This window comes from Cervus elaphus, chromosome 5 (genome assembly GCF_910594005.1).
Source record: "Cervus elaphus chromosome 5, mCerEla1.1, whole genome shotgun sequence".
Classification (NCBI taxonomy): domain Eukaryota; kingdom Metazoa; phylum Chordata; class Mammalia; order Artiodactyla; family Cervidae; genus Cervus; species Cervus elaphus.
The window spans coordinates 95,064,717-95,087,129 of NC_057819.1; the positions used below are offsets into that span (position 1 = coordinate 95,064,717).

Here is a 22,413-nt window from a genome sequence, read left to right on the forward strand (position 1 = left end):
CATCATAGAACTTCTTCTAAAATTGGAGTCAATCCTTTCAAACCCTGCCACTGCTTCATCAACTAAGTTTATGTTATATCCTAAATCCTTTGTTGTCATTTCAGTAGTCTTTACAGCATCTTCACCGGAGTAGACTCCATCTCAAGAAACCACTTTCTTTGCTCAGCTGTGAGAAACAACTCCTTATCTGTTCAAGTTTTATCATGAGACTGCAGCAATTCAGGCCCATCTTCAGGCTCCACTTCTAGTTCTCTTGCTCTTTCCACCACATCTGCAGTTACTTCCTGCACTGAAGTCTTGAACCCCTCAGAGTCACCCATGAGGACTGGAATCAGCTTATTGCAAACTCCTGTTAATGTTGAAACTCTGACCTCTTCCCATGAATCATGAATGTTCTTAGTGACATCTCGAACACTGAATCCTTTACAGAAAGTTTTCTATTGGTCTTGCCCAGATCCACCAGAGGAATTGATATTGATGGCAGCTATAGCCTTGGGAAATGTATTTGTTTTTTTAAAAATATTTATTTGACTGCGCCAGGTCTTAGTTGCAGCACGTGGGATCTTTACTTGTGGCACGTGGGACCTAGTTCTCTGAGCAGGGATCAAATCTGGGCCCCCCGTGCTGGGAGCGCAGAGTCTTAGACACTGGACCACCAGGGGAGTCCCTAAAAATTATTTATTTTTTGATTTGTGTTGAGACAAACATTAAAATTTACCATTTTAATCATTTTTAAACATATAGTTCAGAGACATCAAGTACATTCACATTGTTGTGTGACCATCACCACCATCATCCCCAGAACTTTCTCATCTTGAAAAACTGAAACCCTATACACCATTAAGTGATAACTCCCCATTCCCACCCACCCCAGCCCCTGGCACCCCAATTCTTTCTGTTCTGTGTGCTTGACAATTCTAGATACCTCATATAAACTGACTGTGCAGTGTTTGTCTTTTTGTGACCGGCTTCTGTCACTTAGCACAATGTCTCCAAGGTCCATCCACTTGGTAGCACATGTGAGAACTTCCTTTTTAAGGTTAAATAATAATATTGTATTTGTAACACATTTAGCTGATCCATTCATCGTCAACAGACACTTGGGTTGCTTCCACATTTTAGCTCTAGTGAATGGTGCTCCTGTGAATTTGTTGCTGCTGTTGAGTCGCTCAGTCATGTCCGACTCTTTGCGACCCCACGGGCTGCAGCACGCCAGGCTTCCCTGTCCTTCCCTGTCTCCCAGTGTTTTCTCCAACTCATGTCCATTGAGTCAGTGATGCCATCCAATCATCTCATCCTCTGTCGCCCCCTTCTCCTTCCCTCCTGTGAATATGGGTATGCAAATTCTCTTTATGAGACTCTACTTTCAATTCTTATGGGTGTATATCCGTAAGTGGGATTGCTGGATCGTGGGATAATTCTGTTTAATTTTCTGAGGACCCGTCACACTGTTTTCAACTGGCGGGTACATCGTTTTACAATGGCACCGACAGTGCACGAGGGTTGGGAGGGGGCAGTTTTCCCAGGGCCTCCCTCCCGTGTGAGGGTGCAGTGGAAGTCATCCGAGCCCCCTGTCCCCTGCTCTGTTTCCTGTCCTCGGCACCTCTGTCCCTCAGGTGCGGCCCCGGAGGCAGCAGCCTCCTTGAGCCACTTCATCTGAGCTGCCTGCAGATTGGCCCCGCCGTGTCCTTTCTCCTCCTCGACCTGATTCAGATGTTAGGAGACGCGTGTTTGTGCCTCGTTACAAAGATGGATTTTTCATTCAGCCACTGATGTTTCCTAAATTCCCAGAAAAAGTCACTTAATTCGTCTGCCCCGAGGGCCCGCTCTGGCTGCTTGGCAAGAATTGACTTGGCTGCCGTTGCAGGGATCGGAGGCTTGGACCAGACACCACACGGCATCATGGAACATCTGCTCACCCAGGAATCTGACGAACAGAATGTCTCCATCAAGGCACACTTCTTTCTCCCTGCTCTGGGGCCCACGCCCTGGCCTTTCCTCCCCAAACATAGCTTCTTTTTTGCCACTTTGTGCAGCTCAGAGCCCATTATCAGCATGAATATCAAAGGTCAGCCGGGTTTGATGCAGACCTTCAGCTCAGGGTCGTCAGAACAAAGGCAGTGGTTCAGTTCAGTTCAGTTGCTCAGTTGTGTCCGACTCTGTGCGACCCCATGGACCTCAGCACGCCAGGCTTCTCTGTCCATCACCAACTCCCGGAGCTTACTCAAACTCATGTCCATGGAGTCGGTGATGCCATCCAACCATCTCAACCTGTATTGTCCCCTTCTCTTCCTTCCTTCAATCTTTCTCAGCGTCAGGGTCTTTTCCAATGAGTCAGTTCTTTGCATCAGGTGGCCAAAGTATTGGAATTTCATTTTCAGCATCAGTCCTTCCAATGAATATTCAGGACTGATTTCCTTTAGAATTGACTGGTTGGACCTCCTTGCAGTCCAAGGGACTCTCAAGAGTCTTCTCCAACACCACAGTTCAAAAGCATCACTTCTTCAGTGCTCAGCTTTCTTTAGCTGAGCAATGGGGGAGTTGCTGAAAGCCAGGCTAGGCTCTCAGTGGCAAGGCCCAGAGTGTCCTGGAGAGAGACCAGTGGGGGACCCTGCTCACTGAGCTCACCTTCTAGCCAGGCCCTCAGGAGCTCACCGCTGATGGCAGATAACGCAGCTCGGCATGACAAGTACCGTAGACACAGATGTTGTTGGGGATCCCAGAGTGGAGGGCTGTGGGGGATGCTGGCACCTGAGAGGTACAAGGGGCTGCAAAGTGGAACTCACTTTGAGCTGAGCCTGGAGGGTGGCTACCCAGGTCCTGGGGGCGGGGGTGGGGGGCACATTTCAGGAGGACATACAGGGGCTGGTGGGCGTTTGGCAGAGCTGGTGGTTGTGGAGAAGGGGGGAAGATGGAGGGGGTGATGGCGAGATGCAGCCTGGGGGAGGGAGAGAATGAAGTGAGGGTCACCAAGGGGCCCTGTGTGCCAGGTTTTTGGCCGCAGAGCATCAAACACTGCTGAGTAGAAAGTGACAGCCGCCGGGTAGGTCTCTGGGGAGCTTACGTCCAGACGCGGATTTGGAGGTGGGAATGTGTCCTGGGTTGGAAAGAGCCTGTCAGACATGGAATTATCCAATTAGCAATAATAAAGCCCTGAATGGAGGCAGGAATGACTAAGATGGGGACTCAAAGGACAGTTAAGAAGGACTTCCCTGGTGGTCCAGTGGTTAAAAATCTGCCTTGCATTGCAGGGGATGGAGGTTCGATCCCTGGTTGGGGAACTAAGATCCCACATGCCGCAGAGCAACTAAGCCCGCACGCACTACTGAGCCTCCGCGCCTCAGCTAGAGAATCTAGTTGTGTGCCACAATGAAAGATCCTGCAACTAAGGCCCAACACAGCCAAATAAATAAATAAGGAAAAGAAAAAGACAGTCAAGCGTTAGAAATAACAAACACTGCCAGTGACTGAGAGTTCACTCTGGGCCAGGCCCTAACAGGTCACGATCCTGCACTTTCTGGCCCTTTACAAAAAAACGTGCCCACCCTGACCTGGTCCATTAGCCCCCACCCATTCATTACCTGTTGAGTTTGCCAGGTGGGAGGATCCAGGGTCAGTTACTTGGGTTCCAGAGTACTGATGGACTTAGTGAGGTGGCATCCTTTATTTTCTTATTGACTTCCTTTTTCTGGAACTTTGAAAAGTAATTTATACTATTGCATAGAGATTAAGAGCCCTGGATCCTGGGTGCCTGGGTTCCCCTCCTGGCTTGGGCAAGCCCCCTCACCTCTCTGCCTTAGTTTTCTCACCTACATCATAAGGTGGTATGGATTGAATTGAGTGAAATACATGGTAAGCTCTTAGCAACAGTGGCTGGCACCAAGTAACTGCACAGTAATTATAAAAATCGAATAATACAGAGCATATAAAACATTAACCCCCTGCCCTACCTCTGACCTTAGCAGCTTGCACATTTGTCCTTCTGTATCTCTCTCCACATGCGGCAAATGTACACAGGTATGTGTATTATACATATTTGTTAATTGGACCATAATATACTCCTTACTCTTTAATTCTCTTTTTTCATCTTTTTTTACTTAATAACATATCAAAGACATCCTCTCCAGATCTATATATGGAAATCTAATTCCATTCTTGGCTGGGTGATGTTAGGGAGTTTTTGCCCTTTGCTGTAGCTGCCTTCTTATCAGGCTCTTCACACACTTCAGGGGGCAGGACTGGGGTGGGGGCCCTGGGCCTGGGCCCACCTTCTCTTGCTGCAGACACCCCCTCATCCTGTTAGACCTGGCTTCTCCCCTCATCTGCATCTCTCCCAGGGCCGTAGCCTCTGCCTTTGGCTTCAGCTGTCTCCCTTTGTTCAGCACTCCCCCCAGACACACGTATCCCACCCGTGTCTGAAGTCCAGTTGAGGGCATGGGTCCCTGTGTACATCAGAGGTCAAACATAGCTGGTGGGGTGGGGGGCGCAGTGTTACCTAAACTCATACCTGCCTGCTGCACCCTCCCCCGAGTGAGAGGCCCAGAAGTTAGGAGCGCAGGAGAGCTCAGCTCTGGGCTCCCCCGTGACCTTGGGTCAAAATCCCTTCCTGCTCTGCGCCTCTCTTGTGCTCCCTGTGAAAGGAAGCAGTTGGAGGGATTAGAAGCAGGGGTCTTCAGGGCCATCCACCATTGTCCTCCCAGGAAGCTCAGGTCATCCCAGTCCTTGCAGGGGCACTACCCCCAAACCTGCTCCCCTGGGATCCTCCCCCTCACCCCGCCCCCCGATCAAGGAGCAGCAGCAGCCGCAGCTGTGATTTGGAAGCTCATCTCTCTCCAGAACACAGCTCAATTTGTTTTTATTTTAAAGCCCAGGCGGGTTTGCTTCCCAATTCACTTTGGCTCAGGCTGTGATGGAGCCCGTGTCCTCTCAGTAGGAGGAAGCCAGGGTGGGGCTGGGTGTGTGCTCCTCAGAGCTCCCTCTGCCTCTGATGATGCCATAAGCCCCTCACAACCCCCTGAAGGTCCGTAGGCAAAAAAAAAAAAAAAGGCAGTGATTATACCCATTTTCCAGATGGAGAAACTGAGGCTCAGAGGGATAACTTGCTCCTGTTGGCACAGCCAGAGCCTCACAGTTCCTCCTACCTCTTGCTTTAGAACTTTGCCCACATGCCCTTTAGGAAGTAAAGAGAGGTAGGGACTTCCCCAGTGTCCAGTGGTTAAGACTCTGCACTCCCAATGCAGGGGGTATGGGTTCGAGCCTTGGTCAGAGAACTAAGGAGAGAGAGAGAGAAGGTGCTATCTGGTGCTTGCCCATGGAGTGTGGAGGTCATTGGCTAAGTGCCCCCCACACTGGGGCAGGGATGGTACCCCCAACACTGAGGCTCACCATTCACTGTCGAGTGTGGTATCCCAAGCGCCCCCTGGACACCCTGAGATGGCTGAGCAGCAGCTAGACACATGTGAGATGTTTGAGGTCGTTGAGTCATAAACTGGTTAGGGTGAGGCCAGCGCCTCACTGAGTGGGCAGAGTCTCTGTGGTGAGGGTAGACGACACCCACCAGGCTTCCCCCCTGAGACCTCTGTCCGGCAGCCCCTGACACCCTCGCCACCTCCCTCAGTGGCCCTTCTGCCCGGGTCTGGTCAGTGTGTCGTCCATCAAGAGCGCACCGGCAGCAGGAAGCCGTCCTGGGAAATCTGTTTAGTGGCTGTTACCAGGAACAGTAATCTGGTGCAGCCTCCCGTCCTCTGTTGCGGTAAATAACAGATAATGACATTTCCAGTCCGAGCTGTGGCCGGCGCCGCCCACGTGGCCCTCACCTCGCCGGCTGTGCCCCGCAAGCTGCCACCCTTCACGGGGCCAGCGATTCTTCATCGCTCCTAAATTGCCCCTGTTTCTTCCTGCTGCGTCGTTTCCTGCACAGCTGTTTGCTGTTCACTGACCTTAACTGGAGGTGGACTTAGCCTGTTCTCCTGTTTCCCCCGGGAACACCAGACCACGGCTCCTGCAGATGGCGGGGCACGGGGGAGCTGGCTCCTCACCCAGGGTGCCGGTTAGGCTGGGCGTCCAAACCTGGAAAGAGCCCAGCCTTTGTCAGAAGGCCTTTAAGCTCCTTCTTCCAAACCCTTTCCTCACCCTTGTCATCATGCCTTCCACAGGAGTAATGGCTCCTCCAGGTTACAGATGGAGGAACTGAGGCTGGGAGGGGTCGTGACTTGCCAAGCCTTTCAGAGGTGTAGTTCTGCCCGAGAACCACATCTGCCTTGCTGAGTTTCCAGGCGCAGACAGGAGTGTAGCCTGGGCCCTCCCCGCCGCAGGGCATGAGGCCTGATCACCAGGGTGCCCTTGCGGGGCCTCCCCACCCAGTTTCCTGACCGCCTACAGTGGAGTCTCACCTGTTTTCTAGCTCCTTCTCGGTCTTGCTCAAGTGTGGGTCCCCCCACCCCAAAGTCTTCGGTGGCTCCCTAGTACCTTTAGAATAAAGTCTAACCACCTCCACGTGGTATCCAGGGCCCTCAGTCCATTCATTCCCTGAGCACAAGCTGCCCACTTCAGCAGCATAAGCAACCCACCCAGGCTGGGAGTTCCAAGACCTGAGGGTCAGACCTAACTCTACCTGGCCCAGACCTGTCACCACGCTCCCTGGAGCTCTGCTCCTATGCATCACCAGTGTCCTTAATTGATCATTAGTGCTGTTGCTCCTGGAATGTTAAGAAGCCCTAGGGTATTTGTTGACGCTGCTCTAGTTTTCAATTTTACACACACACACACACACACACACACACACACACCAGTTCCAGTGACAGGCTTCCAATGACAGTTCCAAAGACTGGCTTCGAAGATATTTAATGTGTCCCAGGCCCTGGAGGTACACAGAGAAGGGAGAGGATATTTTCACATAAACCCATCTTTTGATAAAGATTTTTTTTTTATATGAACCATTTTTAAAGTCTTCATTGAATTTGTTACAATACTGCTTCTGTTTTATGTTTTGGTTTTTTGGCCTGTGGGATCTTAGTCCCTGACCAGGAATTGAACCCACACCCCCTGGTGGTGATGTCCTAACCACTGGACTGCCAGGGAGGTCTGAAACCTAACCTTTTGAGAGTTATGATGATTCCGGAGAGCCAGAGAAGACGGTGCTGACCCCTGGGACAGGTGGAGTTGCCGAGGGGCTGAATGTCCACGCAGGGTTGTTGCAGAGCCAGGGAACCTCCTGACTTTAGCTTGGGGCATCTATGCTAACTTGGCTTCCAGCGGTCCCTGGATTGGCCTTCTCCAGCCTCCCTAAGACTTCCCCACTCCCCACTCTGTTCTCTTTGGCCCAGCAGCTCAAGTGTGTTGTCTGGCTGGCTGTCTGCATCCGGCCTGGCCCTGTGGTTCTGCTCTGGGGCCCCTCCTGCTCCCCAGGTCCTGGCCCCCACAAAGACCCTTCCTCCTTATGCTCTGCCCCTCTTCTAGCTCCATCAGAACTCAAACATTCACATCTCCTTTAGTCTAAACAAACATTTATTGAGCACCTACAGTGTGCCAAGCAGCAATCCAGGTTTCAGAGTGACCTCAGGGGTCAGGCCAAGCCTCGGCTCTCCTGAAAGACTGGTCATAGGGATGGCAAAACCAAGAGTAGACACACTCGGATTAACATTGAGAGATCAGTGGTCTGCACGGCCTCTCACTTCCTTCAAGTGCCCCAGCTTCAGCCAATGCCATGTGCTGTCCTGCCCTTGTCTCTGTCCCCTGCCTTCCTCCCAAGCTCTGGTCTTGGGTGTCAACTGGGGCCAGACAGCTCTTCCAAGGAGTCCCCTCACACTGCAAGTATCAATGTGTCCAAAGCTAAATATTGTGGCAGCCGCTGGTCCCCATTCTGCTGACATCACCACCATCCATCCTGTTGGCCGACTGGCAGCCTTGGATGAGCCAGCGTCCTTCCTTTTTCTCACCTTCCAAACCCAGCTAGGATTGGAAGTTCCATAGGCATCTGGGAATGTTCTGGAAAAAGAGCCTCTGCTGAGAATATGGAGGACAAATTGACCATGAGTGACTGAATCTGTATTTTTAGCCAAGGCCCTTTTTCTGAAACTCAGATCTGATCAAATCCCTCACCTCCTTAAAAGCCAATATCAGCCCCCAGATGTCTGCAGAATCTCAGTTCCCACAGCATGTGGTGCTTATCAATCAGACCCTCCTTCCCTTCCTAGCCAGCTACAAGCCAGGTGCCTGCTAAACCTGGGGATTTAAGCATGAACAACAATGTCCTATTTCTAAAGGGGGCAGTCACGGGAGAGACAATTTCAGTGTGATGCAGTTAACCCTCCTCTAGAAATGCCAACCCATGTTAGGAGTGCACAGGAGAGAGTAACTTGTACTCCCCCTGGGGAAAAATCAAGGAAGGAGTCATGGAGGAGGAGACATTTGAGTTGTTCCTGAAGGATGCATAGGAGTTCACTAGCCATGAGGCAGAGCCTGGGGGAAAGCATAACGGCAAGGAAGTACCTAGAGTGTCAGGAACAAGCAGTGAGGCATTGGGGACTGGTGTGGTGGGCTTGGTGAGGCTAGAAAGTTAGGCGGGGGTCAGGGAGGAAGGCTCTCGCATATGTGTGCATCCATCCTTGTGTCTCTCTGCCTCCAGCCTGTGAGCCCCGTGTTCTCCACCTAGTCCAGGAGCAGGACTTTAGGGAGTATTTGCTGCATGCTCTTGACATCATTGACTCAGCCTGCAGCTAGAGTGGCTGCCCACCGAATTCTAGAGGGAGGGATGGTGAAGGTTCAGTGGAGGCCCCTGCCTGCCTTCTCGTGGATATTACAAGCATTCCAAAAGCAGGGCTAAGACTTCCGTGTCTTTGGAGACCGCTCCCACTGGCTGGTCACAGGTCCTAGGGCTACAGAATTTGGGAGCTAGGATCTGCTTGGCACACCTGGCCAGGGGCTCCCTGCCTGGCCCTCCCTCCAAGGTGCATCTTTGAGGCAGCCGCAGAGGAGCTAGGCTTACCTATAGCCTTAGCTGGGGGGCTGCGAGAGGAACGGGGCATTTTCAGGACACTGGATATGAGGGCGGAAAACCAAAATGATCAGGCCTCTCCCTTGGCTGTGGCTCCCGTAACAGAGCCTGGCCAGGTGGCTACCAGGTGGCAGGCACGCCTCTGGGTGAGGAATTGTCTGTGGGAGGCCCCAGCCCAAAGCTTCAGGAAAACAAAGGTTGATTATGCAACCAGGGCCGGGCTGGCGGAGGCTGGAGCTGGAGGTGTCTGGGGTCTTTAATGCAATGAGTTTGTGTTCCCAGGATGGCCAGTGTCTGTCTCAGCCATGTGTCTTCAGACCACCACTGTCCATAGGAGAACTCCATCCACTTCCTCTGTCAGTGATTGGGAGTAAGATCCCAGCCCAGCCTTCTACTTACTCCACTTGTGTGACCCCGGACAGCTTACCTGGGCTGTCAGTATTGAGAGACTAGTTCTACGAAGCACTCCCACTGTGCCCAGCACACAGTCCATATTATATAAGCTCCTGCTTTTATGATTATGGACCTGGGTACCCATCCCAGCCCTGCCACCTCCTGGTGACATGAACTTAGCCAAGCCACCCAAGAGTTCTGGGCCTCCGATTCATCATCTAAGACATCCAGATCATAAAACCTTCCTCGCAGGGCTGTTGTGAACATAAACGAGATTAAATGTGATAATGATAATGGGTGTTGAGCACTGAGCCGGGGGCCAGGCATGGAGTAAGTGCTCAATAAACGGCGACTATTATCATTATTATGAGCCGTAACTCTAAGTAACCACCCAGTGGGGAGCAACGGGATGTGAGCCCGCTTCCTCCACCACCTGGGCCCTCCTGCGCTGACTCCCTCCCGGCCAGCATGGGGTCGGAGAGCTGCAGGCCACTGGTGTGATGCAGTGGTCCTGTGGCTGAGAGGCTGGAGGATTCGACAAGCTCAGTGGGGGCCTGGGTCAGTTCCAGGAGCAAGGGGATTCTTTAGGGCTGGAAGGAGCTAACCAGGGGGCCAGGAGCCTAGTCCTTGAAGGACTTGTGGGAGCCCAGTGGGGAGGAGCTGTGCTGTGTTCAGAGCTTAAGGAAAGCTCGATGCGGCTTAGGGAGCCCTCCGGGTGCAATGAGCTTCATCCACCCTAGAGCTTCCGCCTTCAGCAGGTTGGCCCAGGAACGGGGCCCTGGGGTGCACACCAAGCCTGGGAGATTTTATGAGGGTTGTGTCTGAGAACTCCTGATAGAACCGTTCACTGATTCCTTTTCTGTTTTTTTTTTTTTATTGAAGTATTGTCAATTTGCAATGTTTCAGGTGTACAACAAACTAATACAGTTATACCTGCATATATATCCTTATTCTTTTTCAGATTCTTTTCTATTACAGGTTATTATAAGATGTTGAGTCTAGTTCCCTGTGCTATACAGTAGGTCCTTGTTATTTTTTTTATTTTATTTTATTTATGTATTTGGCTGTGCCAGGTCTTAGTTGCAGCGTATGAGATCTTAGTTCCCTGACCACAGGTTGAACCCAGGCCCGCTGCCTTTCGAGCAAGGAGTCTTAGTCACTGGACCACCAGGGAAGTCCCTATCTATTTTATTTGTAGTAGCGTGTGTGTTAATCCCAGACTCCTAACGTATCCCTCCCCGCCCCCTTCCTCTCTGGTAACCTGAAGTTTGTTTTCTGTGTCCGACGCACAGTGATTTCCATCATCACACACCCCTGGGGAGAGTCAGTGCTGTCATCTGTCCCCAAGAAGACCCCGTGAGACCCGAGGTCGAGAGGGACAAGTGTGGAGTCCCCACCCAGCCGCCTGACCAGGGTCTTTGGAGCACCTTCGTTCAGCCTTTCAAAACCCAGGGCTCTCTTTATGTGGAAACCTTCTACCTTTTTAAATGCTGTTTGGAATTTCAAAGCATTTTATGTTTGAAAAAAGTGAGCAGGACGCTCTTGGAAACACGCAGTGAGGGGCGCACCCCAGCCTGGGGGGGTCTACATTGACCCCTGCCTGAGACAGGCCAGCTCTGGGAACCACCCCTGGCCGTCCCCTCCAGCCGTTCGTCCTTTCCACATGTTGTGCGTAATTCATTTCCACTCTGTGTGCCTGCATCAGCCGGCTTCAGTCCCGGCAGGACTCAGATCTGCTCTGTCCATGCAGGCCAGCCTTTGTATGTCTCTTCCCCGGAAGGGGCTGTGTGCCCACGTGTCCTGCGAGATGCCTGCTGAAGGAAGGAATGAATTCCTTGAGACCCATGTCTCACGCAGTCTCCCTTTGATCATATGTTATTAGATCTGCTGGTTTTTAAAACCTCCCTCTCGGTTTCAGAGTGAATAACTGTCTCCACTCCTTTGCCCAAACTGTTGTTTGCAGCCAGGGCTGCCTCTGCTTGCCCTCCTGTCACCCACCCTGCATGCCTGGGGTGCACGCTGGGGCCCGCCAAAACAGCTCAAATCCTTGCTTCCCATGTTTGCCTGGAAAAGAGGCAAAAATCACGCATGGAGTCTCCGTTTTGAGAGGGGATGCTGAGGACAACCAGGACCAGGAAGAACTACTGGGGGCAGGTGGGGGTGGAGAGGCCGTGGTCCCCCCATTTCCTGGCAGCTTCATCCTGCCTGAGGTACCCCAGCCCCCATCAGCCACGCAGCGGGGCACGATCTAAAAGCACGTATTAGGTGTGATTTCTCAGTCTGCGCTCATGAGTGTTCATCTCCAGCTCCTTGCATCTCCTTTTAAAACCTCCTCTCCGCTCAGGATGCGGTGCTGACGGTAGCAAGTGGCAGGCGGGCGGAAGGTGGTATTTTGGAAGCGAGTCCTGAAATCTGCAGTGCTGCCTTTCAGCTGGGAGGGGTGGCTGGCGGCTGGGGGCTGCCCAGGGTTGGGGTTAGCAGGTGGTCCCCAAGGAGCTTCAATGGCTCACCTGGTGTTGAGCGGGGGAGGGCCCACTCAGAGCAGGCAGCACAGAGAGGAGGCCCGGCCCCGCGTGGGTTAGGCACCTGCCACCCGCAGCCAGGATGCAGGACGGCTGGTTATCCCCAGCACAGAGACTTGCCTTCCTTCTGAAACTCCTCTCTGATCGCCTCCTCGCTTCTGCCTCAGGCCAAGCAGCAGGTACCTGACATTCTTAAGACTGTGCATCTTAGGGCCCTGGTGACTCAGTATTTGTAGCGGTCAGGGTTTGGGTCAGCATTCCCTCTGCTCCACTGGCCCCCAGGCTGTGTCCCAGTGACCAGAGGGCGCTATGCCCTCTGCCACTTGAGGCTTGACTGAATCTGGAGTTCTGCAGGAGGGGCCAGGGCCCAGGGAACCAGCCTTGCCTACATTTGAGCTGCCAGTGGGGAAGGAAGCCTTGGATAAGTCTTGTCTGGGCAGAGACCTGGGACTCAAACAGCATGGGGTTCACATCCCAGTTCCCTGTGGTCAAGTTACTTAGCCCCAAGCCTCAGATCCCAAGTTAATAAAACAGGGACAGTGATACCCACTTTCTAGTGTGGTTGTGAAAATGAAATGAGATTCTACATAAAACACCTACCTTGATGCTTGGTGTAGCAACCGGGCTCAATAAAGTATATAAGTATTTATAAGATGTATTGGGTTGGCCAAAAGGTTCACTCAGATTTGTCTATAAATCTTACAGAAAAACCCAAACAAACTTTTTGGCCAACCCAATACATCAGTATCTAGTTAAAGTCATTTGGCAACAGGCCCCAGGTTTCAGATACCAAGTCTCTCTGCGGCTAGGAGGCCACGTGTAGCCCCTACACTCCCAGCCCTCCAGGGCTGGTGATGTACCTCAAAGCCTGGCCGATGTCTCGGGGTTGAGCAGGGCTGAGGCTGTGATCAGAGGGGTCGCTGACCCATTGGCCCCAGCTGCAAGGTCTGGGCATTGGAGGCAGCTGTGCATGTGATTTCAGCTTCTTTAATCCATCCTGACCCACAAAAATCCAGATCTGGTCAAAAACTGAAGTTGGGGCAAGTGATTTCTGAAAGCATTTAGTATAAGCTTCCTTTAAATAGGAATTCTGCTTACCCGTTTAAAATAGATTTTGATGTAGCACAATTCAATGTACATTTTGGCCTATTCCAGGTATTTTTCTGTGCACGTATGGACTTCTAGACAGCAACAAACACATATACATGTATGTGGTAGAGAAACACACTAGACTTTCTGTTTATAACTTGCTTTCAAAACTTCATTTATTGTGAACGTTTTTCTGTGTCAGTAAATACACAGTTCCATCGTGACCATTTTCACTTCTTTCATTTATATCATCATTTTTATTCCAGAGTACCTTTCTCCAAAACACAATCGGATTTTTCTTGCTGTTGAAGATTCAAATTCTAGCACTGGGGACACGCTGGGTGACATGAAGTGCACGCGTGTGGGCTGACTTCTTCGCATTGTTCCTGCCTGTGCTGTGATGGTTGTCTGGATGTAGCCATTTCTTTCCCCTGCTTTCCTGGGGTGGGGAATGGGGGAGCGACCACTCTGGGAACATCATTGCTGCCTGGTTCCTAGAGGGAGACCATCTCAGTGACAAACTTCAGTTGGCTGAAACTCAAGCAAGTCCTTTTCCAGATGAATTTGGTTCATTCATTAAGTCCTCCGCTTAATGGGACCCTCAGTGGAGACAAAGGGCCGTGCCTTGTTCATCCTCCTCATTCCTAGAACATTGCCTTCCATCCAGTTGTTGAGTCAATGCTTCTTGAATTGAAGCACCAAATAGTTTCAAATTAACCACCTTCATTATTAATTTCTGCACAGTGTGCGTTTTTCCAGCCTCCTTGTATGGAACATTTGAGCGCAATTTCGTCTTTCTCTGGTTGGCTGAGCGTCAGGAACACCGCTCTCTCTGTGATGGATGTTGATGTCGTGGTGAAGCCTTCAGGGCCTGTCGAGAGGCTCACTGCTGGGTACCAAGTGCTCTTGGAAGGGTGCAAGCCTTTTCATTCCCTCCTACACGCAGGCACCGTGCCCGCTCCCTTCTTTTTTTTTTTAATTAATTAATTTATTTTTACATATGTCCCCTCCCTCTTGAACCACTCTCTCACCCTATCCAACCCCTCTAGGTTGTCACAGAGTACTGGGTAGAGCTTGCTGTGTCTTCCCATTAGCTATCTATTTTATATGTGGACAGAGGAGCCTGGCAATCACAAAAGAATTGGACACAACTCAGGGACTAAACAACAGTACAACAATATATATGTACTGATGCTACTCTTTCAATTCATCCCACCCTCTCCTTCCCCCACTGGGTCCACAAATCTGTTCTCTATGTCCGCATCTCTATTCCTGCCGTGCAAAATTAGGCACCTATTCCCTTCTAGTTGGTGGCAGCTTGGGGACCCTCCTTGGGCTTCCCTCATAGCTCAGTTAGTAAAGAATCCACCTGCAATGCAGGAGATCCCTGATTCAGTTCCTGGGTCGGGAAGATCCCCAGGAGAAGGGATAGGCTACCCACTCCAGTATTCTTGGGCTTCCCTTGTGGCTCAGCTGGTAAAGAATCTGCCTGCAACGCAGGAGACCTAGGTTCGATCCCTGGGTTGGGAAGATCCCCTGGAGAAGGGAAAGGCTACCCACTCCAGTATTCTGGCCTGGAGAATTCCATGGACTGTATAGCCCATGGGGTCGCAAAGAGTCGGACACAACTGAATGACTTTCACGTTCACTTCTCACTTGGGGACCCACCGTGAAGAAGGGTGCCTCTGCGTGGAATGAGCCGGGGGCTCCCAGTGAGGACGTGAAGGCTGGCCTGAAAGTGAGGTGCCCGAGCTCTGTGGTCCCCCAGACCTTGTCGCATTTTTGACTCTGGCCGGCAGTGTGGGAAGGCGAGGGTGATGATGTTGGATGGAGGGCAGGGTTCCAGGGAGTCTTGGGGTAACCGAAGTAGCCTGGATTATGACGATGCTGAGGAGGGTGCCCCACAGACCTTGGACCCAGTCTGCATTCACAGGTGGCCTGCAGGATATTCCTGGGGGAGGGGGGCAATCAGGAGTGGTCATGTGGAGGGCAGGGCACACATTCCTGCCCCCTACTCTTAGTAAAGGACCAGTGGTGTCGTTTCCTCTGTGAGCGGGCCAGCCTGGCTTCTTGCTCTACACTTAGAGTGAAGCCAACCGGCAGGATACCCCCACCCTCCACCCCAACACTCCTCCCCGAACAAGGCTCCTCCTGGTCTGGTCTCCCATAGCCCCACCAATCAGCATCACTTGGTATGGACCAGGCATTCCTTGCCCCCAGCTGCCAAGTGAGTATTTCCTGTCTCTGTGTGTCTCTTCCCCCAAGCTGGTCAGCACATTCCAGGAGGGACCCCGTCTTGCCTTCTGAGGTGTGATATTAAAAGTAGCTCTTCTTGGGGGACTTCTCTGGTGGTCCAGTGGCTAAGACTCTGTACTCCCCTATGCAGGAGCGTGGGTTCAATTCCTAGTCAGAGAACAAAATCCCACATGCCAAAACTAAAACCCAGTACAGCCAAATAAATGTATTCATTAGATTTTTTTTTTTTTTAGTAGCTCTTTTTTGCTCATTCATTTATTCTACAACCATTCATGATGCCGGATACTGGAACCAGGGGGGTGAACAGAAACAGGCATGGCCCCTGTCCTCCAGGAGCTCACAGCCAGGTAGGGGAAGTGACTGTAGTTACGTAGCCACGAGGATGAGGATAAGATCTCGGTGGAGGAGAAGAGGCAAGACCCTGGGAGGGAAGCTCCAACTGGGTAAGAAGTCAGAGGAGGCTTCCTTGAAGGAGCTGTGCCTTTGCTGAGGTCTGAAGGATGCGTAGGCTGATAAGGAGAAAGTGTGACCAAGTACATCTCAGATGGAGCAAGCAGCACGTGCCACAGTCCAGGGCAGGAAAAGCAGATAGAGGACCAGGGCCTGAAGTCAGGTCAGCATGGCTGGGGCTCGAGAGTGGAGGGCCAGACGGTGGAGCAGGGGGAGAGGGGTGCAAGCTGAGGCCACAGGGAGGTAGGTGTGGATGGGGAGGGTGGTGGAGGGGAGCAGACAGTTTGAGTGGGATTTAGAGTTCTCGGAGATGGATTGTTGAGGTGGGTATGAGGGAGAGTGAGGATCAAGGATGATCCTGGGTTTTGGCCTATATGATTGATGGGTGTGGTATCCTTTACTGAGACCGCCATGCAGGACTCTGGTTACTGCCTGGCTTCTTAGCATGTACTGTGCTAATGAGCACTTTTGTGAATCAGCTCCCTTGATCCTCCCAGTGGTGGCATGCACCTGCTTGTTACCACCGTTTTCAGGACAAGGAAACAAAGCCCAGAGGAGGTTAGTGACAAGGCTAAGGGTGCCTCTACATGGCAGACTCTGTGCTCTCCTGCCGCAGAGCCTGTATCCGGTGGCCGCACCCTGAGCCACCCCCCTTCTCCTGAGCACGTTCTGGGCCGGGATGCACCTTTGCAGAAGGAAAACATGGAGCGTCTGAGTTAGGCCCAGAAGCGAGACTTGGTTCGTCTAATGCTCAGACAGGGTTTCAGGCTGCAGGAAGCATGAGACAGTCAACCCTTAGAAGCCGCACTCACTCACCGGGGCAATTCCGCTCAGTGGAAGCCCACTCGGCAGGGAAGCTAGTGGCCTCCCCCAGGCCTGGCTGACCTGGACATGACTGTGCAGTGTTCCCTTTGCCCTAAGTTGAAGTGGTAGCCGACTCACACTCCCTCATCTACACAAGGTCATGGGAATGAGCAAGAAAAACAGTCAATTGGCTTCAGCACCTCGTTCCTCTCTTTACCCCAGGGAGGAGGGGCCCATGTGTGTTTCCTGAGGCCCAACTTAAGGGCTTATGGGGGCCCTGTCCTCGAGGTAGAAGGGTTGTGGCGAACTTTGGGAATGGCAACAAGAGGCGGCTCTAGGTGGGGAGGGAGATCTCCAAGCCAGGTCAGGGCTGATGACTTGGAGCTCCAGGCAGACAGTCTGCGGGCCCCCAGAGAGGCCAAGCCCCAGCCTGGCACAGATCCCAGCCCAGGCCTGGCACAGGAGTGGCTGGGCCCCACAGCACCCAGGGGACCCTTCCCAGACACACTGCACTGCCAAAACCCCAAGCCTGAGGTCTTCGTGAGAGCCAGGCCCAATCAGACTGGGGTGGACTGTCCTGCCAACCCAGAGGGACCTGAGCTTGGAGCAGGTCACAATGTATTTGGAGAAATCAAAGAAAAGTTACGTCTCTTGTATCTGAGCATTGAATGGAGGCCAGTGCAGACCCCCCCTCGCTATGTATCATAGCTTCCCTCCTGCCACGAACTGGCTCCCCGCCTCCTTAGGCTCAGTACCCCCATCAGGTGGTGACAACATGCTCGGGGAAGCCAAGCTGGTGACATTTCCCTCTCGGCAGAGAGGTGTGCTCCTTGCTCAGTTGGCAGCCTGCAGAAAAGGCCAAGCCAGGGATCCAGCCTTCCCTTAGGGGGAGAGGGGAGGGGGAGGGAAGAAGCGCCCCACCCTGCAGCGACCGGGCAGCTTCCAGGCGGCAGAAAGATTGATTGATTAGCTGGTGTGACTGTTCTGTAAGGAGGACACACTGTCCCCTAATCAGACTCTGCCGGGTTAGCCGGGACGAGGTCTCAGCCCCCACCAAGTCCCCCTCTGCCTCCTGGTGCGTTTCATCTGGCTTTTCCCACTGCTGCTTGTGGCTGTGCATTTGGAGGAAGCAAAATACGTATTTAGAAGTGATGAGCTTAAGCAATTCTGTAGAAGGAAAAACGCCGCAGAAACTAGGTTCTGGCTACTTATGTGTCCGGAGGCTGTTATATAACAGCTCAAGAGGCAGACCTGAGTCTGTTACTTGCTGTGTGAACGTGAGGACTTTCTCAAACTACTGCTTGCAAGATGGGCCCAATTCTTATGTATACTGGGGTGGCTGGCTGGGATGGTTAAATGAAGGGCCTTGGCATCAAGGAAGTGCCTAAGCGGGGCACTGGTATTTCTCACTGCATCATCTCTTCACCTTGTCAGGCACACAAGTGAGTTTTCTGCATGGTTATATCCATGTGTATGTTCTTTTTGTTGAATAACATCATTCCTGCCCGCATTCCCAGGGGGCCGACGCAGTCTGCTGTGTGAAGGCCGTATCCCACTCGGCTGTGTTTGCTCCGCCTCTGGTACTGGCCGTTTGGGTTATTTCCAGTTCCTTGCTGTTGAACGTGATGCAGCTGTGACTCGCAGCAAGCTTATTTCTTTGATGTGATCCCAACAAGATGTACTCGTTGGGGGTGGATTTCTATCACGGCCATCCAAGGATGGGTATACATACTTCGTGCCCCACAGCCAGCTGCTGGGTTCAGATGATCTGTGTCCTTCGGGTCATCTCCCCTTGGGGCCTGAGGCAAAAACCATCCCCTCAGAAGATGACAAGGGCTCCTGAGTTACAGTTTTCCCAGCCCCTTAGTTGGGGAGGAAGGGACTGAGTATTTACATTCCTGTGTCCTCTCTCTTGTAGAAAGTCTGCACCAAATGCGGGATCGAGGCCTCTCCCGGCCAGAAACGGCCCCTGTGGTTGTGTAAGATCTGCAGTGAGCAGAGAGAGGTAGGGTGCCCGGGCCGTGGGGAGGGGGGAGGGACCGGCCAGGTCGGGGCGGGGCACACTGGCATTGGGGGAAGTTCATGGCTGGTTGCTTAGAGGGGCTTCGCAGGAGGTCAAGGAGGGCAGCCTACCCAGGGCAGCCAGGGGCGAAGGTGGGGAGGGGCAGTCTGCTGGCTTGGCGTTCCCCAGCGTAGAGCGGCAGTGGGCCCGAGTTCTGCTCTGCCTCGGGTCCTCGGTTTCCTCAGGGAGCCCCTCACACTGAGTGTAGGTGCAGGTGGCATTTTGTGGGGGACTGTGTTTATCATAACAGAAATGGCTGCTCTGGGCTGAAGGTTTACTCTGGGCCTGGCACCACATGCAGTTCTTTACATGTCGGAATTCATTTCATCCCTGGACGACCCCATATGTGTGCTGAGTCGCTTGTCGTGTCTGAGTCTTTGTGATACTATGGACTGTAGCCCGCCAGGATCCTCATCCATGGGATTCTCCAGGCAAGAGTACTGGAGTGGGTTGCCACGCCCTCCTCCAAGGGATCTTCCCAACCCAGGGATCAAACCCAAGTCTCTTGCATTTGCAGGCAGGTTCCCAGGGCCACCTGGAAAGCCCCCATACAACCCCATAGAAGAGCGCTATTATCATCCCCTTTTATTGATAGGGAAATGTGGATGCAGGAGGTTAAGCATCTTGTGGTCACCGAGATAGATAGTGGGTCTAACACCATAGTCTTGCGATGACCCTATCCCCAGAGTCCCTTCTGGTTCTAAGTTTCCATCATTCTAGTTCTGGTCCCATTTTAAGGGAAGAAATCAAGGCTCAGTGAGGACTCTGAGGTGAAAACAGATGGGGAGGCTCGAACCTACGTCTCCTAACCCCCACACCCAGGACTTTCCTCATCATACCAGGATTGGAAGTGGGGCCAGAACAGTGGAGGACATTGTCGGGCTGCTCCTGGGGAAGGTCACAGGTTGGAAATTTCAGGAACAGGAGGAGTCAGGTGGAAGGAGGATCCTCCAGGCTATCCAAATGTGGATTTACTTTTTTACTTATCTGCTCGGTGATTAATATGCGCCTTTCATCCAAGATCCGTAAAATGTCTTTAGTTACAGAAAGTCCTCAGCCATGACATCCTTGAATCTTGTTGCCCTGCCATCTGAGTCTCCTGGAAACCCTGCAAGATACTTTTCTGAGCCCCTCCGTGCATCCTCCATAGCTCCCAACTGTGCTTTCTCATTTATTTCTTTATCTTTCTGTTTTTAATTTCTGGTCACACCTTGCAGCATGCCGGATCTTAGTTCCCTGACCAGGGATTGAACTCATACCCCCTGGAAGTGCAGACTCTTAACCACTGAACCTAGGGAAGTCCTCTCTTTATCTTTTCTGAGATACTTGCTGGCAAATTCTTCAGAACTGCCTTCCAGCTCACTAAATCTTTGCTGGCTGTCTCTCTCACGATAGAGTGTTTTAGAATTGAGGTTTGTCCACTCATCTTGAGTGGGAGTCAGTTTCTCTCTCTCTCTGCCCCTGCTCATCACCTCCACCCAGCTCTCCTTGCCAAGTGATTTCGAGTTGCCTCCACCTAGGTCCTAGGTCCCTCAGTGCAGGGCCAGCTCTCTTGGGTTAGTGATGAGCTGTGTATCCGCAGTAATAATGGGATTATCCCTGAAGTCCAACATCAAAGCCATAAGCAGTCCGGCCAGGTCCTGGCTATGTGTGTACTTCTTCCAGCCTCCATCAGTGTTCACATCCGTAGATCAGCTTTACTCTTAGGAGAGGGGTGGAGTGGTACCTCTGCTTCTTTCAGCCTCCTATCCCAAGTGGGAAAGTTCCATTCTCAGGAACTCTGGCTCTGGTCCCCCACCTCCCACGGGACACTTTCAGTCCCCATACCCTTGAAAGACCAGTCTTCCAGCTGCTTCCACCTGCCTCCGGACCCTGAGCCCAGCAGGCTGTGCCTTTAGCCCCTCAAAATCGTAAATATTGGGAGTTTCTGATCCATCAAGATGTAGATCTTGTGTTTGAGCCCAGTTGAGCTTCTTTGTTGGAATCTTCATATATCACTGGTTGCATCTTTGAAACAGGGAAGATAGCAGGCAGGACCCCTAGGTGTGAACTAACATTCTACACTCTATTGCCCAGAAGTCCTTGATTCCTCCTGTTGAAATGGAGACGATAATACCTATTTCATTGGAGATACTGTGAGAATTCAGGAACATCGTTAACAGTACACCAAGTATCCAGAATGTCCAGCCTAGAATAGGTACTCTGTCAATATTAGAGGCCCTCCTCTCTCACCCAGCTGGAAAACCCCCCTTTGAATTTGAGGTCTTTCTGGTCTTCAAGGGGTCCCTTCTATGATGCAGGCATCCCCCCTAAAGAGGGGATACAGGTGAGTATACATATGTAGCTGATTCATTTTTCTGTATGGTAGAAACCAGCACAACATTGTAAAGCAACTATACTCCAATAAAAAATGTTTTAAAAAGACGCAGGCATTCACAAGGTAGGAAAATTTCCTAAAACAGTATCTTGTGGGAGATACCTGAGCAGGATGAAAAGACACGACTGAGGTGTGGGAGGACAGAGATGAAAGAATTGTCAAGGAAAGGGAGGAGGAATGAAAGAAAAGATGAATTCAGCAAATGTAATAATTTCATGGAGGGCTTGGTGGGGGAGCAGCTGCCCCCATCCAACCCCATCACGAGTACCCCTCAACTCATTAACAGTCCTGAGCTCCCACAGACAGCGTCCACCACCAGCCCGTCCTAATCTCCAGAGCGCTCCAACACCCAGGAAAGTCCAAAATAGCTTAGGATGAATTTTCTTATCTTTCCTACGGCAAAGAATATGAGGCTCTGCACTATGCTATCAGTTTGCCCTTGAATTTCTAGAGGCCGATAAAATGGAGCAAGATCAAGGATGCTGTATTCCCCCTCCGCGGGACCAGGCAGACTAGATGTTTAGGAGGTGTGGATGGGCCCTAAAAGTCCGTGTGTCTGAGTCTGGGTGCCTGTGAGTACCATACCCAGATGCTGCATTTTCCTGCCTCCTTTTGGGGTGGGAGAGTGACAAGAGTAATTGGTTTCCTAATGCTTTTTTTCCACAGAAAAATATCTAATCACAACAAAGAGATAGCTAAATAGAGCATTTGAAATGTCATTTTCAGTGCCACATAGAGCTGGTTCTGAATCTGTGATAAAAAATGTGGAGTTCTGTGCTACAGAAAAAAAAAAAAAAAAAACAAACACAAACACATCCTAATGGAAGAACTTGCATTTTTTGCTGGAAGCTCTCTTACCGCTCAGCCCCAACACTCTTATCTTCTGTTTCCATTTGACTCTTCCCTTCTGTCATCTTGGTCTGCAATTGCAAGTGTTTTTTCTGGAGTGAGTTGAATGCTGGTTACATGTCCCTGGGGCCGTCCAGTTGGCGCCGCTGCCCGTTGTGTGCACCTCAGTGATGCGGTGATGTCAGCTTCGGCCCCTCTGCTCCGGAGGAGTTTACAGTCTCATGCATTTATTCCTTTGGGTACTCAATGCATATTTACTGAGCATCTTCTATGTGCCAGGCAAAAGAGCTCTTCTCATGGGAGATGGAAACCCCACACGCAATACAGTAAATTCTGCCATGTCACAGATGATGAAAATGTACTCAGGGGAAGGGGGCGACGGGGGTAGCTGCTGTTATATGCAGGAGTTGAGGAAGGGCTTACTGATAAAATGGACTTTTGAGCTGAGGTCTGAAACGCACTATGTGGCAGTGTGGACAGAAAGCATTCCAAGTAGAGAGGACTGCAAGCGCAAAGGCCCTGAGGCAGGTGTGTCCTTGGTAGGTTTGAAGAGCAGCTAGGAGAACAGTGTGACTGGCGCAGAGTCAGAGTCGGGAAAGGAAGTCAGAGATGTGGC

The 22,413-nt window shown here is 51.6% G+C and overlaps 1 protein-coding gene across 5 annotated transcripts in view; it reads left to right on the forward strand.

The window, feature by feature from the left end:
- Positions 1-22,413, forward strand: part of RPH3AL (rabphilin 3A like (without C2 domains)) — a 136,521-nt gene that overhangs the window by 63,913 nt on the left and 50,195 nt on the right. For 4 of the 5 annotated variants that reach the window (XM_043903320.1, XM_043903319.1, XM_043903321.1 and 1 more), the window contains exon 5: positions 18,428-18,514. The exons of the other annotated variant lie outside the window; for it this stretch is intronic. In XM_043903320.1, coding sequence (XP_043759255.1) covers positions 18,428-18,514 — 87 coding nt within the window. The remainder of the gene's footprint in view (positions 1-18,427; positions 18,515-22,413) is intronic. 5 annotated transcript variants of the gene reach the window in all.